The following is a 16,367-nucleotide window of genomic DNA, read 5'->3' as shown; positions in this document are numbered from 1 at the left end:
CGATCCGCATTGTCAAAGCAAAATTGTTGTCGAAGCAGCAAATGGTAGGGAAGTATGAAACCAGCAAAAGAGAAAGTTTTTTGCAATGTTTTACAAAATACTCTAAAGCATATGTTTGGGTGTATGAGAATTTCTTGAATTTTCAAGCTCACAAATATTTTTTTTCTTTAGGCATGTAAGAAAATGTATCAATTTTGTTAAAATTACCTACCACCCAAATTATGGTTCTTTTCAAATTGCAAATATTATGCCATGAAAATATTGTGCTTTACAGTAGACACGTGATCAATATTATTGTCACTGAAGTATAAATGTACGTGTTTGTGTCATAGACCAGACAGGAAAGTCCTCTTTTGGTCTAGTATGCACTACTGCGCTCACCTTTTAACCATGAGAGATCATGGGTTCGAGTCTCGGCAAGACCGAGTGAAGGTATTGATAGTGTTTTTACAAATGTAATGAAGAAGAATGGATTCTTTTATAGAACATCATTTGAACAAGCTGAAGATACCCATACAATATAGTATATTGCTTTAATATAGAGAAAATAATGGATGTAATCTGTGTTTATTTTTTTTATTGCAGAATAGAAGTCGTAGCCCCAAGGTTGCTGAGCTTAATCAACAGGCGAGTCAAAATTTATTTGTATTTTATAGTATGATGATCAAAAATATAAATGGGTAGGATGATAGAGTATGGTGACCTCACATGCTTTATAGTTTTCAATCTTGTTATTTGCATATTTATGAATATTGATGTGCCTATATTTGCATATAAACTTCAAACTTGGTAGGGTGATAGATCATTTCTTGTGATATATAGGTTTTTCTCATGTAATCCGCATATATTTATTCATGTTAATGAGCTTATTTATTATGGTACATGTTTTGCTTAAAATTCAGTCAATCTACTCACCCTCAGTCAGCTTACAATAAGCAATGATTTTTTTTGTATTTTCTGCACTCTTTTATGGATTGTTCTTTTTCACTGATGAAAATGCCACTGCAAAGATTTATTTGTATTAAAGTAATGAATATTTTAATGGCTTTGTTTGCATATTCTTTGTATTTGTATATTTTTCTTGCGATTTGAGTCTTGTGCATTGTGTGATATATGCTCTTAAACAGTTACATACTTTGTTGTCTGCTCAAAAATACAAATGTACAAACATTTTATAAATTTTATGTGTGAGGTCACAGAGGTGATGTGATGTGATTTTCTGGATTCTGTCTTTACAGATGGTGAAGTTATTGGGAGATGTGTCCAGGCCAGTACTCAATAGCGTCATCTTCTGCCATCAGGAAGATGCTAACTGGTAAGAGAAATGATGAGATTTTTCCTATGATGGAATGTTTGTTATGAAACTAATCAATACACTGAGTATTCTATAATACCAAGGAGGATAATTTTTTTATGTCAAGCATATCTAGACATTAACAGCTGAAATCTAGGAGATAACGCTGACGAAACTTCAGCCAGGCACAAGTGACCTGGTGAATGAAGGGGGTCTCCGTAGATAGCTGGTCGGGGCAATTTTTACAGAACAGTCAAGTGTATAGCCAACAATCGGACTGATTACCCTGATCGGACCTGACTGTAATGAGGTCTTTTGTCATGGGTCATGTGCCCCGTCTTTACCAGATGAGCCACATGGAGAGTGGATAAGAAATTTTTTTGGTGGTCCTGCGGGGAATTGAACGCAGGACCTCTCGCACCAAAGGCAAAGACCTTAACCAGTGTGCCACACTGCTCTCAAATAAAAGGGTGATGCATGCTCTTTGACCCAGAATACATAAGTTCATAAATGGGCTATGAAAAGTGAAATGCCTTTTGTTGCAAGAGAGAACCAGACATTTGAATTCTGGCAAATTGACTCAAGAGGAAGCGACATCTTGCAGAACATTAAATGGAGATGGATATACCTTTTCTCACCCAGCGAGTTGTGTACACCAGCGCTTTGAGGCTGCGCCAATTGAAATGCGCACTGATATCACTGCTACATCGGGGTGAAAGATGATATAGGACAAATGCCTCTCAAGAACTGGACAAATAGTCCTATAGATTAAATGGCAACCAAAGCCCAATAAAGTATCAAAAGTATATCAAAACTGTATCAAATGGCAATTTAATACAGTTTTGATACAATAAGGCTGTATTGAAAATGTATCAACTGAAAATCGAGGGTATCAAATACCACCAAAATGTATGAAAAGTGTATCAAATTGGACTTAAAGACCAAAATAACAGTACCTGTAAGTAAACTACTCGCATAAAGAAAGTCCGCACTTATGTAACCCATCCTACACCAAAACCTGATCATAAGGGTGTGTGCAGAATCTTGTTTAGCTCCAATTTGTTACCAAATTTGCTACCGACACCAAAGGGATAATGCCCCTGCAAACAGACTGCCCTATATTGAGTGAGAAAGAGAATAAGTGGCCATCGGTGAGTTAGTAAGTTTATATAATAATATTGTCACATCCATGTACAAAATCATCTATTTGGATTAAGTGCTTTTTTTCTTTTATTCCAGGCCTCTTGGAACTGGAAAAGATTTGAAAGACAAGTTTGATGAAATATTTGCAGCTGTAAGGTATTTTTATAGCATATATATTCTATTACTGAAGTGTATAGGGGTAGGTACGTGTTTGCCAGCAAACGAGGACACACAAAAGATTTTTGACCCTAAACTGCAGACTTGCCTCCAACCGAGGACAGTATTCAGTCTCAAACTGCTGCAAAAGACCTCAAATGCATGCTAAATGCATTATAGCGCTATTTGCCTGAAACCTAGGACCACACATGTAAAAACTACAGTCAGCAGTTGATGGATAAAATTCTGTTTCAGTATTATACACAAAACAAATCTGCCATTTTAGTCCACGGTTAGGCGATGAAAACATGATACACACATCCTCGGTTAGATAGAAATACACACAGTCCTCGGTTGGTGGCAAACACACACAGGACGGGGGGGGTGTGTGTGTGCATTTTTCTGTTACATCCAACAGTTTGTAGTTTTAATGCTGCTGTTTACTGGGGTTCTCCAGTGTGATTTTTAGTTATTTGCCACAAATGATTTGGGCTTTGCTTACATTGACATTTTTTAGTCACAGCAGCACACATACTGCATTTGTCAATAAAAATCACAAAGGTGTGCCAAACATTTGAACCACGTACTTGTCCATATTCTAAGCTATTCTAGGGATGTTATTGTGAACTGTTGTTGTAGAATGAATCATTTGAGTCTTATCATTTAAATTATATCTGAATCATATTTTCTTGGGCTCGCTGCTCGCATTACTTATTTCTGATCCTCAGCAAATATTACAATATTGCTTTAATTACAAGATACACATGAAAAAAAGGCTTATCATGTGGACCATGGTTTTGTGATGTACACCAAGGTGAATCCATTTTGTTTTATTTGCTTGCAGATACAGAAAAGCTCTTGACAATATTCATCAAATTAGAAAAGATCAGGTGAGATATTACGTTTCTGATTTTGTTTCTCTGTGTAAAGTGTTTTTATCTTGCAGATTATGATAAAGTGATATCATTATCTTATACAGCCAACCAGGACATTGTGCACATTTGAACGTTTCTGTAGTGTTTCCTAAGCCTTTTTGGAGCGTGTTATTTAAAAGTTCGTGTCAAAAATTGCTTCCCCCCTGGCCTGCCAAAAATTCTTTGCCCCCCCCCCCCAATTTTACCCTCCCCCCGGCTCATAATTATTACACAGCCCATACTGTAGTTGCTATTAGGAAGTGGATATATATGTGACTTACCAAAATCAGTCCCACAGATTGAAAATGATGAAAACCTTTTCATTATTTATAAATTCCCAAAATGTCATTCACTCTGTTTGTTTGTTATGTGCCTTGAATTGTTGGGCATTGGTTTAAACCATGTTTAATCTTTACCCAAACTTAATATTTTGTGACCCTTAATAGGACCAGACAAATAATTAATTATTTATACATTTGAGTGAAGTTGGAATGTTTAATTTCTGACCCATATATATGTTGCAGTACTTTTTGGTAGTTTTTAGCAGCTTGGCAAATAAAACAAGCACAAATTGTGTATGGTCATCAGGTGCACAGTTTGCAACTTCTATTCAAAATACCTGAACTTCTTTATAGAAGCACATTCCGATTCTGAGATTCCGGGGTCTGGTTTATAAAATCCCACATTATTAGAACTACACAAAAGAGAAACCATATCAGTGTGAATATTGTCATAAATATTTTGCAAATTTGCATATGTTCCATCTGTTATGTGCTGTCAAGTATGCTGGTCTGTAGAAGTAGCAGTCAGGTGCACTCCTCAAATTTTTAACCAATATAAACGAAGGTTGTTTTGATGAATTACAGTTATCTGTTGACCTTTTTTTCTGTTGTTTGTAATTGCAGGATAGGGCTATCACAGAATATAAAACGAAGGAGGGGTTTTATAAACAGAACAAGGAGAAAGCAAAACAGGTAATAATTATGTGAACACAGCCAAAGGTGGACAATGATACATGGCTTGAAGTTTCCACTTTTAATTTACATATTTTTCCATGAAACATCACAATGTAAGCTACAACAATAATAAAAAAAATAGGAATAACTTTCGAAAAAATATGACCCTGAAGTATTGTGCAACTAGCCATAGGTCTCAATCCATAGATACTACAGCAATAACAATATTAGATAAAAACAAGTAGTAATATAATTAAAGACAAAGATAAAAAGACTAGTTTGCGTCTGACGTCACTGTCAATCAAATTCTCTTAGATCCTTGATTGGCTAATAGCGCGTATAAGGAAGTTCGATTCATCTGGCTGGTGCTGATCGGAGAAAAGGAATAGCAGTGAATGAGCTTTAGGGTGTCCCACAGCAGCCCATTATGCTTTGCAGTACCATAATTGACCTTTTTGGAAAATCCCATAAGCCTTTGCGAGTAAGATGTCGTCATTTGACGTCACACCAATCTGCACATCGTTTAGCTAACATCGTTACTGCACACTGCAAGTCAGCTTGACGTCAAATAACATCTCAGGTGTACTCACAAAGGCTTACAGGATTTACCAAAAAGGTCAATAGAATCACACGTACCATTGAAAATGTACATAAAATACCCCATTTCAACTTTCAATTACTCACTGGGTGCTTAGACTTTAGTTTGAAAAATATGCATGACCCTGAAGTATTGTGCAACTATCCATAGGTCTCAATATTTTATCGGCTCTTACTTATTTTTTGTATACGTTTGATATGGAGCAAACAGATCCACTACAATTTTGAGTGTTTTCTTACAATTGCAGTTACAAATTTCAAGTCTAATCATTCAAATCTTGAGTATAGGCTAAGAGTTTGCTCATAATCTTAAAATGTTTATGATAATTGGTTTAAATGATATTGGAAATGTGTTTTCCAAAAACTAGAATGCATAACCTGAAATAAGTCCTAAATAAGTACAAGTGTCTAGGTGTGATTGTTACAACATACAAAAACACCCTAAAAGACATGTTTTGGCCCTTATATCCAAAGATTGGTCAAATATTAAAATATCACCATACCGTAAACATTATTACACATTATTCGAGTTTTATTTGCCTTTCTGTGGACTGTAATAGTTTTTACCGCTAAATGCAGACTCGGCCTCCTACCTCTAACATTGGACATAGTGTATGCATTTTGTTTGTTTTTGATTAGTAATACTGTCCGCAAATTAAAGCGTGGATATACACAGTTTCTCTGGGTCCACTGCCATATGTGTGTCTTCCAAACATACTTATACCCCACACATATAACACCCTTATAAACACTTCAACAACTCATTCTATACCTTTGTTCAGGAGCCAAACGTTGTTAAACGGTGATGAATCCGCACTTTTCCAGTCAGGTGTGACGCGAACACAAGTTAACGAAAGTGCACATACGTGTGAGCGTGTAAAATTCGTCATGCCTTGAACTTACATGTTGGAGAGATAGCGGCTAAACATTGCCGTTTTATATATTGCTCAGTGATATCAACAGAGAAATCACAGATCTTCTTGTAGGCCCGATGTTGAGTGGCAATGACTAATTGACATTCCACATGAAATAATCATGTGAATTATACGATCTTTAGCTTCTTTTCGTTGTTGAAAGGGATTCAATCATGTTTTACGTGCGGATGCATCATTATGGGTGATGAACAACGGTGAAACATGATTGAATCCCTTAGTCAACATTTCCCATGTGATGTGACATTATTTTATTGTTTGAATTACAGTTAGATGGGGATTTGCAGGGGAAGAAAGCCCAGCTGTCAGCAGCTAAGGAAGCAGTCACCAGAATCAATAAAGACCTGGAACCAATTGATGTAAGTTTGTCAGTTTATTACCCAAATGTTTGAAAATGAGATATTAAAAACAAAAAGCATTTGTGTTTACCACATGTCAACCCTAACCCTAACTGCGACGGGAAGGGAAAGAAGGAAATAATAAAGAGAGAAAAGAAAGAAAGAAGTTGTTTGCTCTTGGTGGGATTCGAACCCGAGACCCCTCGCATGCCAAGCACTCGGTCAGCGCCACTTGGCCACAGGTCTTTGGCTTATATTGGCATATATATCAAGTAGTATTTTAGTATACAGGAGGGTTAGGGTTAAGGTGCATGCATTACTAGATCAATAGCCATGTATTACAACTGGTTTCTGATTATTTGCAATGTGCACATTTGAAATGGTTATGCATATAGTTTCTTACTCCTGTAATTAATATGCTGGTAATAACAATAATGTTTTAAATTAATTTCAGAAACGTATCAGGAACATTAATGCAGAACTAGAAGAAGTAGGGGAGCGCAACCAAGAACTAAGTAAAAAATTTGTGTTTTTTTCTAATGAAAACAAAATAAAAAACCTTGTATATAAGCAGAAAATAAGTGTGTTTTTGTATTCAATATTTTGTGTAAGATATGCATTAGTTGGACCAAGAAAGTTGTTCTCAACTTTCCTGGTTAGACTAATGGGCTATTCCATTTAAAATCTACACTACCCCTGTGGAAGGTTTAGCTAAAGTCTGCCACAGAGGGAGTATAAGTTTCAAATCAAATAGACAATTGGGGAACTTCCATTTGAAATACTTACTCCAGGTGTGGAAGATATGTAAAGCCATAATACAGGGGGAGTATGAGTTTTAAAATGATTAACCCCAACCAATTACATTTGAAAACGTACTCCCCCTGTGGAAGATATTTCCAAAATCTGCCACAGGGGTAGTGTGGATTTCAACTGGAATAGCCCAATCAATAAAGTTATGATTATTTTTGCATTGCAGAAAACCTCCAGTTTCAGAAGAAAGAACTGGTGAAAAGCCGGAAAGTTTTGGAGAAAGGTCTGAAAGTATATAAAGGTAAAGTATTTTTCATAAGTCAATTGGGTGTCTACTCTTACAGAAAATCTAATTATTCACCATTTGCTACCATGCGGACCACACCACACCATTTGCATTATATGGAAAATCAAATGGAAAATAGCTTTTATTATTATCTCAGAACTCTTGTGATTCCCTAAAATGACTACTAGCTGGAACTAGTTGGCCCAACTATTATGTTATATTACTAAGTCCAAAGTTTTAGTTATTAACATTTAATTCAGGGATCCCACCTTTCATCTCTGCAGAATGATGTAAAAAGTGGCTCATCTTATCCCGCTCTCCCCTACCACTTGTAGGGGGAGCAAAGCTGCACTGCTACCCAGAGGTAGTTAACATCATGGACTACACAAAAATGCCTGATGGCTATTGAACCGAAATGGCTATTGGTGGGAGAAGGTCATCAAAATTTGTACATGGTCATATTAGAAACTTGCTCAAATCATCGAGATAAAATTTTTATCTCGATGCTCAAATTTTGTTAAAAATCCGTACCAGCATATTTCTCTAGCCAATGTGCTTCCTGGAAGTCATTACTGCAGTGCCACTTAACTTGGTATATTGACAATTGGTATATTGATAATTTATCTGAATCAATTTATCAAGTGAATCATCTGTGTAAACACCATACATATGAATTACTTAATTTTGTATTTTTCTAAAGGTTCCGAGGAGGAGCTATGTAGGATGAGCAGAAATCATCACAACATAATGACAAAGAAACAAAAAACCTTAAAACAGGTTTGTAATTGCAAATGTTTTGCTTAATATCCATTATGCAATTCTTTCTCTTGGGGAAAAAAAGAAGTGCAATTTGTAAAACAATTGTCTAATTTTGTCAAAAGGAAAGAAGAGCAAAAATTTGGGTTTACAATATGTTTTAATGCTCTGCGTGTTCAGGGTGTGAGAGACCAGATTTTTAATCTGTTTCCAGATTATTTTTTTCACCTTCCAGAATTTTTTCTACACTTGTGTGTCTGCACTTGTTGTGTACAACAGTATGCATGGTTTAAAAGATTTTTTTAGCTGTTTCAGACCATCCGTTCGCCAAAAACAGATATTTTTTCAAAGACACACTCTCAGGCCTGGTTATAGCCATGCCCTTCAACGGAAAAAGTTCAAGTTTTGAATATTTTCTCAAAATATCAAGAGCTATCTTAAGAACTACTGAAGGCTTGTTTGTACTAATTTTCATGCATTTTTCATGCTGATTCCAAATATGGTCATGAAAATTTACATTATTGAAATGTTTGAATTTAAACATTTTTTGAAACTTGTCGTCTGCAGTCGACACCCGCGTGAAGAGAGTTAAATATCAACTTTTCTCATATTGAAATCACATTACGACAAAAGTTAAAAAGGTATAGTTATGTCACATTAGCTGCCACATTAGCTTTTATTAAAAGCAGTTATTTTTAATTTATAGGAAGAGAAAAACCTGGCCAAGATGAGACAAGTTGTTGGACGCATAGAAGACAATAAATCTGATTTGTTGGAACAACGAGGGAGACTTGAACAGGAGAAAAAGGTATAGTTATGTATGTACTGTTTGCTTCAGTAGTGTTGGTAGTGGTGGTTTTCTTGAAGGAGTCACAAGGTATGTTTCCCTCTTAGAAGAAAAACAAAATATGTGTTATCAAATGAGTAAAATTGTCAAGACCTTCCTTTATCATATTTTTTTCATAAAATAATAAAGTAGTCCTTATTTTTACCATTTGAAAATATACAACAACATCCTGAATATATTTAAAAACAAAAATCAATAAACAATTTTGTTTAGTAATCATTAGGTTTCACTACCTGAAGAGAGTTGATCAAAAATTGAATTCCCTCCTGAGGTTGGTATCTGTCAATGAGTTAACCAGATCACCAGGCTGTCATTATAGCTAGAGGCAGTATATGAAATGAATAATGGATCAATGAGTTATATACAAATGGCCTTGCGTGGTATTTAGTTCCCAGGAAGTGAGTTTTGCCCAAGGCAATTTGTGGTCAAATGTTGACCCCTCACTACAAGAGTTATTACCGTCGATTTGGTTGAAAAAGGAGGTGAGACATGATCAATTCTGTTCAGGCAGTGAAACCTATTAAATGTGAAGAGTTTTAGCAACATTTTGGTATTTTTAAGGCTGTAGTTAAAACTTTTGGAAACAACTTTAAATTTGGTATTGATTTTTCTTGAAATTTTGTAAATTTGTGACCCAATTTTTTATTTCAGATTTGTAATCAGTACATATGAAAAATGTCAAACTATTGTAGTGAAATTTGTTTTGGGGATGGATTGTGTTTTTATAGATTTTGTTTGTGAGAAATTTTGTGAACCATCCCCCTGTCAAAATATTGTGGGATTTATCCCCCCCCCCATCCCCGGGATCTACGCCTATAACTATTATGAAATTCTATTAATGATTTCTATCATGCAGGATCCATTTTTTTTGTGTCTCTCCTTATAGCAACATAAAGCTACAGAAAGCAAGAGGAACAAGAAGATTAAGCAGGTCGCGAAAGAACATAACATAGCAGGTATGTGACATAGTGAGAGAATTGTATGTGTATAGTTTATTCCCCATCCCTCCAATTATCTAAAAAAAATAGCTGTTTTGAGCCAGACAAAATATGGAATTTCTGGAGTTGTTTTATGACTAACCATCCAACTCTCCACCACAGATTAAAAAACTCGGTTGAGTTTGTCCCAAGTTCAAAAAATATAAATAAATAACGAATAGCTAATGAGATGGAGTAAGTGAAGGTTTATTAGCGCAAAGTCTACTTCCACTTCAAATCTATTGAAATCCACCATTGTTATTCTATTCATTTCTATTCATCTCTTTTTAACTCACATGGCTCAAGACAGCTATGTTAATTGGCAGGAAATAATGAGTCAGGAATGCGCAAATGGGAAATATTGTGATTATTAGCGCGATTCGCGTCATATGACGCGGCGCAACCATGGGCGTATGTCCAACGCAGTCTGCTTTTAGTGCACCAATATTTAAAACAATTTAAAAATCTGAGTTGCATTTTGACTGAAAATTTTGTTTCGTTTGCACATTTTGCTGGCATTAACAACATACCGAATGCACCTTGATAGTGTTGGACATACGCGCAGGGTTGCAATATTTCGCATTTGCACATTCCTGACTCATTATTTCCCCCCAATTTACTAAGCTGTCTTGAGCCATGTGACTTTTTATTTAGAGTTGGAAATAGTGAAAATGGGAGGAAATATTAACAAGTTCTATTTGATCAGTTTTTTATGTTTTGAAACATTTTTTCGGTAGATATACACTTAAAGGCAAACATCTTGTTCTTTCATCTGTCTTACATTGTAGGCTATGACGATATACATGTAGGTGACAACAAAAAGATTAAAGATTTTATGGAAGATCTTGAAGACAAAACAATGGAACAGCAGCAAGAAGTAGCAGATTGCAAGGTAAGCCTAGCTTAATAATAAAGAGACGTACCATACCTACCTACCAGTCAGCATCATGCATTTCTGCATCTGCTGCCTGGCTCAAGAGATGCTTCCAAGTACTACAATCCAGAGCTGCAATCTCAGCCTCCTTTACAGTCCACCTTAGGTCCAGCCTTGAGATGTCTCTGTGGATGACATCTCTCCATGATATCTTTGGACATCCAGGTTTACGTCTCCCATGAGTTGGCTTCCAAAGGTAGAGCCTCTTGGGGATGCTGTCTTTATCCATTCGCTACAGATGTCCAAACCACTGTAGGCGGCATTTCCGGATGACCGATGTGAGTTGGGGCTGTTTGGTCTTAGAACATATATGGCTGTTAGGTAAATGTTGTGACCATATCACTCAAAGGATTTTGTGTGACAGCGCATGTCAAAAGCATCCAGTCTAGCCTCATCCCTCTCTGTGAGTGTCCAGTATACTCAGCAGCATAGAGGAGTGTGGAAAGCACAAGCATTGTAGAACTTCAGATTGTAGAACTTCAGAAGAGACTATCAAAAATGCATAATGGTTGAAAACCTGCCATAATCAGGGTTTCCTACTTGCAACAAATGCCTTTGTCTTCTAAAGTTGGTTCTATGTGAAATTGTGAAGCAAGTGGGTATTCAAAATCGTTATAATAGATGTACAGTTAATATTCATTTATTCCTTTACCTGTTTGACATAACAGTTTTTACACAAAAAAATATTTATTTGAAAAACCTAACACTCTGCTTTTTCCGGAGAGGTCGCAGGACTTCAGTGACCAGTGCAATAATTAGCATTAAAATTAAGTTGGTTCTGAACTCATTCTAGAAACACTTGCCGAATGGCGCAGGCTGCTGTGTGTTTTATTGAATGGCATATAGCTGGTGTGATAAATTGTTTATTAACAATGGAATGCAAAACAGTCTAGTCTGTAGGAAGTGCTAAAAGTTTTAAAAATTCATTATCTGAGTGAAGATGAGGGAAAAGAGACTACTTGGCACTGTATATTCCCCATAAGCATTTGAAAAATTTGGGCCAGATGCAACATGTTTCTGCAGGCCAACAAAATCCGCAGCATCCATGTCTATATGTCGCAGAGCCAGTAGATGAGGCTGATGTAGGTAAATACAAATTTACTGTATGGCCAAAAATAGTCAATGAGGTGTTGAAAAATATTTTTTTTAATTGCAGAAAATAATACCTTGATATCTCCTCTTTTGAACCATATAATTATTGTGGGGATTTGGGCTCCTTGCACAAAGTCCACACAATCAGATGTCTCATGTGTTTCTTGTATACAAAAAAGCAGACAAACGAAGTATTTTTTTTCAGTGACACTTTCAGGATATGTCAAGTGTGTGCTAATGATGAAACCTATTAAATTTGAATGGTAGTCGACATCTACAAAAAGAATAACGAAGTATTCAGAATTGTACTAATTTAGTTGGACGTTCACAAAGTCACCCAATATTATACCTTATTAATCTGCATTGGCAACTCTGTATTCCGTGCGATCCAACCAGAGGTTGGTCCATATAGTCGTGCACATAGTCGTGCATAGCCGGTTTTTCCTACCGTTGCCATTGGTTACGAATTTATACTTCTATCTCAGACTGGCTGAGGGCCAATCAAATGGAAGTTGCCCAATAGTCATGATAGTATATCCCCCATTGACTCGGTCGCTTTTAGAGTCGTAACGATGTGGTATAGACTTGCCAGTCTCGTGTAACGCCCGTTTGTACACAGAGACTGGCTTATGCCACTGTGTGTGTCATTGGGATCTATACAAACGTAGCAACATTTTTTTTTGCAATTGAGTCAATTTATATAAAATTGGTACTCACATATCTGATTTCTAAATCATAATTATCCTGTTTAATGTATCCAAGTACCTTACACTTGGAATTTGTGATACTTCAAAGATACTTTTTGAGCCATCGACCTTACGAGATGAAACAATGCAAGTCACAAGATCTCGCGAGATTCTCGCGAGATGACCCACCTCTTTACAGCCGGTTTCTGTCTTCAAGTCATGTTCGCGATACAGCCACGTTGCAATCTGGGGTCGCGACTAATCAGTTACGTCGTTAACAACGAGTAACTTAATGGCTGGGAGGCTGAGAAAATTGTGTCCATAAAAGTGTTTGAGCGTGACGATCAGAAACCTCAAAAATTATTTTTGTTGAGCCACCCTTGATATGCTAAAGATGTACAGGTACATTGTAGGATATAAATTGGATGGTAAATAAGCCAAATATTGCAAGAAATCTACTCGCTAAAATCCTACCGACCACGCAAAAAAAAATGACCGTCCATGTGAATGTAATATTGGAAACGTAAAATCCCTACTAGTAATAGCTCTACTTGTCACTAATCGTGACGCGTGATCAATTCGTGATAAGAAGGTCAAAGTGGCTGATCAATGTGGGCAAATGTTCAAGTGCCTTTTGACCAATCGCCTTTCTAGCAGTAAAATATGGGGACCAATCAGGTTTGCAAACACATCAAGGAAATTGGTACTTGACTTCATGAATGACTCATCCGTGTTGGGCGAATTGATGATGATGATAGCGATTACGTAACGCTATGACAGAAGATTTTGTACATTGAAACGCCTACAATGTTATAGCATCGGTAAATAATTAATTGAAATGATGTTGCGCACACCTATGCTATATTCCAGCGTTTTTGTTTACGCCACGCCAAGGAGAGCGTCACTTCGCTTCAAAGTATCCACTGCAGACAGACGTGAAATTCATTCGGTCTCATTCATCAACATCTGCTTCCAGGCTTTTTCCAAAATTTCGAGAAACTTGTTCTTCTGTTATTTATCCAGCGTGATATTAAAATCAGAAGCTGGCTTGCATGCATGCAATTGTGGCTATTTTATTATGATTTTGGGATGTGTCTTTGTTTCAGTTTCAGCGTCAAAACCCGGGGGGGGGGGTACTCAGTACAAATGGCCATACGGGGATGTGCCGCAAACATGGGTCGCATTTTCGACGCTTGGTATATCAATGACCCCTTATTTTTTCCGTTTTTGTGGTATACGCATGGGTAGTAAGTTAAAATTGGTATTCAAATGGGGTCTAAATCAGATTTTGGTATATCAATGGGTCCAAAATCTTTAAACTCACTTGCATAAATTTCACGAAAATAAATTGTCTGATCGTCTCCAAATAAGGTACATCGCTATCCAAATAAGGCAAATCAGAACCATAAATTCAGAGCTGGGCAAATCAATTGATATTTTATTTTTATTTATTTATTTATTTGAACAGACGCTTTTGAATCAATGCACACGTCTAAATTGGCGGATGCGTTCATATAAAAGACAAAAATACATTTCAAACAATAACAACAATAACTCATAGTAATCAATATAAATATTAAATAATGTACAATGTATAAAAGATACACAACCCACTCACGCACACCCCCACGCTCTCATCCCTCTCACCCTTACTCACCCCATTCATATCACACATAATATACCCTCACACACATGTACACAAGATCAAACTTATGTAGGTCTATATTACAATAATTACAATCAAAATTATTTACAATCATATGTACAAAGGTAGGCTAAATCAAATCAAATCAAATCAAATCACGCACACCCCCACGCTCTCATCCCTCTCACCTTTACTCTCCCACGCCCATATCACACATATATACCCTCACACACATGCACACGAAATCAAACTTATGTAGGCTATATTACAAAAATTACAATCATAACTATTTATAATCATATGTACATAGGTGAATTAAATCAAATCAAATCAAGTTACAAAGTACATTTGATAGGCCTACAGATTTTATCAGCATCATTATTTGTATTAGACCTATAGTGAAACAGATTTGGAATTATTTTGAATTTAAAACTATATTAACAATCATATTATATATGTACAAGAGAGTCCTATATACATAGGTTTACAATTAAACAAATTAATTATAAAGAACATTTAAACAAATTCCACTAGCATCACTTTATCAGTTAATTTTATATTTCCTTAATAATCGATGATCTATATGTCCACTTACGTTTTAAAAAGGATTTGCAAAATATATCGAAACAATTACCACCTTCTTCCCAACTTACGGGGTACCTAACATGAAACATATTTTTATATCTAAATCACCTGCAATGAATGTTTGCCAAAGGGCCTCTAGATTTCGATCACCGAGGTCACGCTCCAGCTTTAAATACTCTTCAGAACGAATATTATTCAGAGAGCTGCAAGTGAAAAGGAAGTGTCTGAGGTCTTCAATGCTCCCTTTACAAAGAGAACAAGATTTGTCCATGCCCTCATTCCATCTATATATTCTGCCATTTAGGGAAGGATGTTAGAACGTGCTGTAACTTTCAGGTTGGTTCCTTTGAAATCAGTTTAAGTCAAGAAGGTACTTTTCCAAAATAAGAGAATTCTTGTATTTAACATAATCTGTGAGGGAAGATTTGCTTCTTGCATCTTCACACCATGCATTTTCGTAAACATCTTTGTTGATCTTCTTGAATGTCTTTGCCCATTTTGGATTAAGTGACGAGTTGTAAGTGAAGTGTTGATTCATATTACATTTATCAAGAGCAGTTTTGATACAACTTAACCATTTAAAACGAGTTTGGTTGACATTACGATGATTCAGAGTAAATAAAGTGTTGAAAAGCAGTTTTGGCCATCGGTGCATATCCATTGAACTTAGACGAGCAAAATAAGTTATTTTACAAGATTCTTGGATGGAAGCAACTGATTGCCATCCTAAGTCGCCATAAAGAGCAGCAGTCGGAGTGTTGCGTGGGGCCTTAAGAATATACCGGGCCATTTGTAACTGTAGGTTTTCAATTCTTTTCATATCTGTTTCACCCCGCATGTCCAAACAGCGCATGCATAATTTATATGCGGAAGAGCAATGATGCGCCATAAGATATCTCCATAATATACTCTATTAAAGTCATTGTGATTGTTCAAGATCGACTTAATATAACTTGATAGTCCGATTAGCAAACGTTGAGTTGTCATTGCAAACAGATGGCGACATTCTTCCCGTGTAGTATATGCGAGCCCAGCACTACTTCTGTTTACCCCGGCCAGATTTGATAAATCACTGAAATTAATCGGTATCGAAGTTGCAACAGCAATTTTTTCATCGCTGTTTTTTAAGTCAGTTTTGCCTCTCAGAACTCGGGATCGCAAAACTAAAGTAAATTAACTGCCGATTTTTAAATGCATCGAATCATATAAATAGGTTTTTTCAACAATCGGGTAAGTTTTAGTGTAAAGTTGAGTATTATTTTTGGTGCGAATTCAGCTGACATGACACGCGACAGCACTGCCAAAATCATACACGATCGATGTGCATGGGTCAAATTGATGTTGTTTTGGTTCGATAATTCAATGATAATTGCAATTGCATTGAACAAATATTAAATTCGTTTAAAATTTCATTAAATCATGAGTAGAAAGAAAAAGGTACCGTACAAAAAATATAAATAAAAAAAAAAATTCTTCTAT

At 36.1% G+C, this 16,367-nt stretch overlaps 1 protein-coding gene across 1 annotated transcript in view; it reads left to right on the top strand.

The window, feature by feature from the left end:
- The window catches only part of LOC140164808 (DNA repair protein RAD50.L-like), a 66,869-nt gene that overhangs the window by 10,899 nt on the left and 39,603 nt on the right, over positions 1 to 16,367 (top strand). The window contains exons 6-17 of the mRNA XM_072188181.1: positions 586 to 627; positions 1,239 to 1,315; positions 2,534 to 2,593; positions 3,438 to 3,483; positions 4,413 to 4,481; positions 6,262 to 6,351; positions 6,785 to 6,845; positions 7,307 to 7,381; positions 8,067 to 8,143; positions 8,829 to 8,930; positions 9,856 to 9,925; positions 10,735 to 10,838. Coding sequence (XP_072044282.1) covers positions 586 to 627; positions 1,239 to 1,315; positions 2,534 to 2,593; positions 3,438 to 3,483; positions 4,413 to 4,481; positions 6,262 to 6,351; positions 6,785 to 6,845; positions 7,307 to 7,381; positions 8,067 to 8,143; positions 8,829 to 8,930; positions 9,856 to 9,925; positions 10,735 to 10,838 — 873 coding nt within the window. The remainder of the gene's footprint in view (positions 1 to 585; positions 628 to 1,238; positions 1,316 to 2,533; positions 2,594 to 3,437; positions 3,484 to 4,412; positions 4,482 to 6,261; positions 6,352 to 6,784; positions 6,846 to 7,306; positions 7,382 to 8,066; positions 8,144 to 8,828; positions 8,931 to 9,855; positions 9,926 to 10,734; positions 10,839 to 16,367) is intronic.

This window comes from Amphiura filiformis, chromosome 11 (genome assembly GCF_039555335.1).
Source record: "Amphiura filiformis chromosome 11, Afil_fr2py, whole genome shotgun sequence".
NCBI lineage: Eukaryota > Metazoa > Echinodermata > Ophiuroidea > Amphilepidida > Amphiuridae > Amphiura > Amphiura filiformis.
The sequence above is the reverse complement of the archived record's forward strand: the minus strand, read 5'-3'. Positions and strand labels throughout refer to the sequence as shown.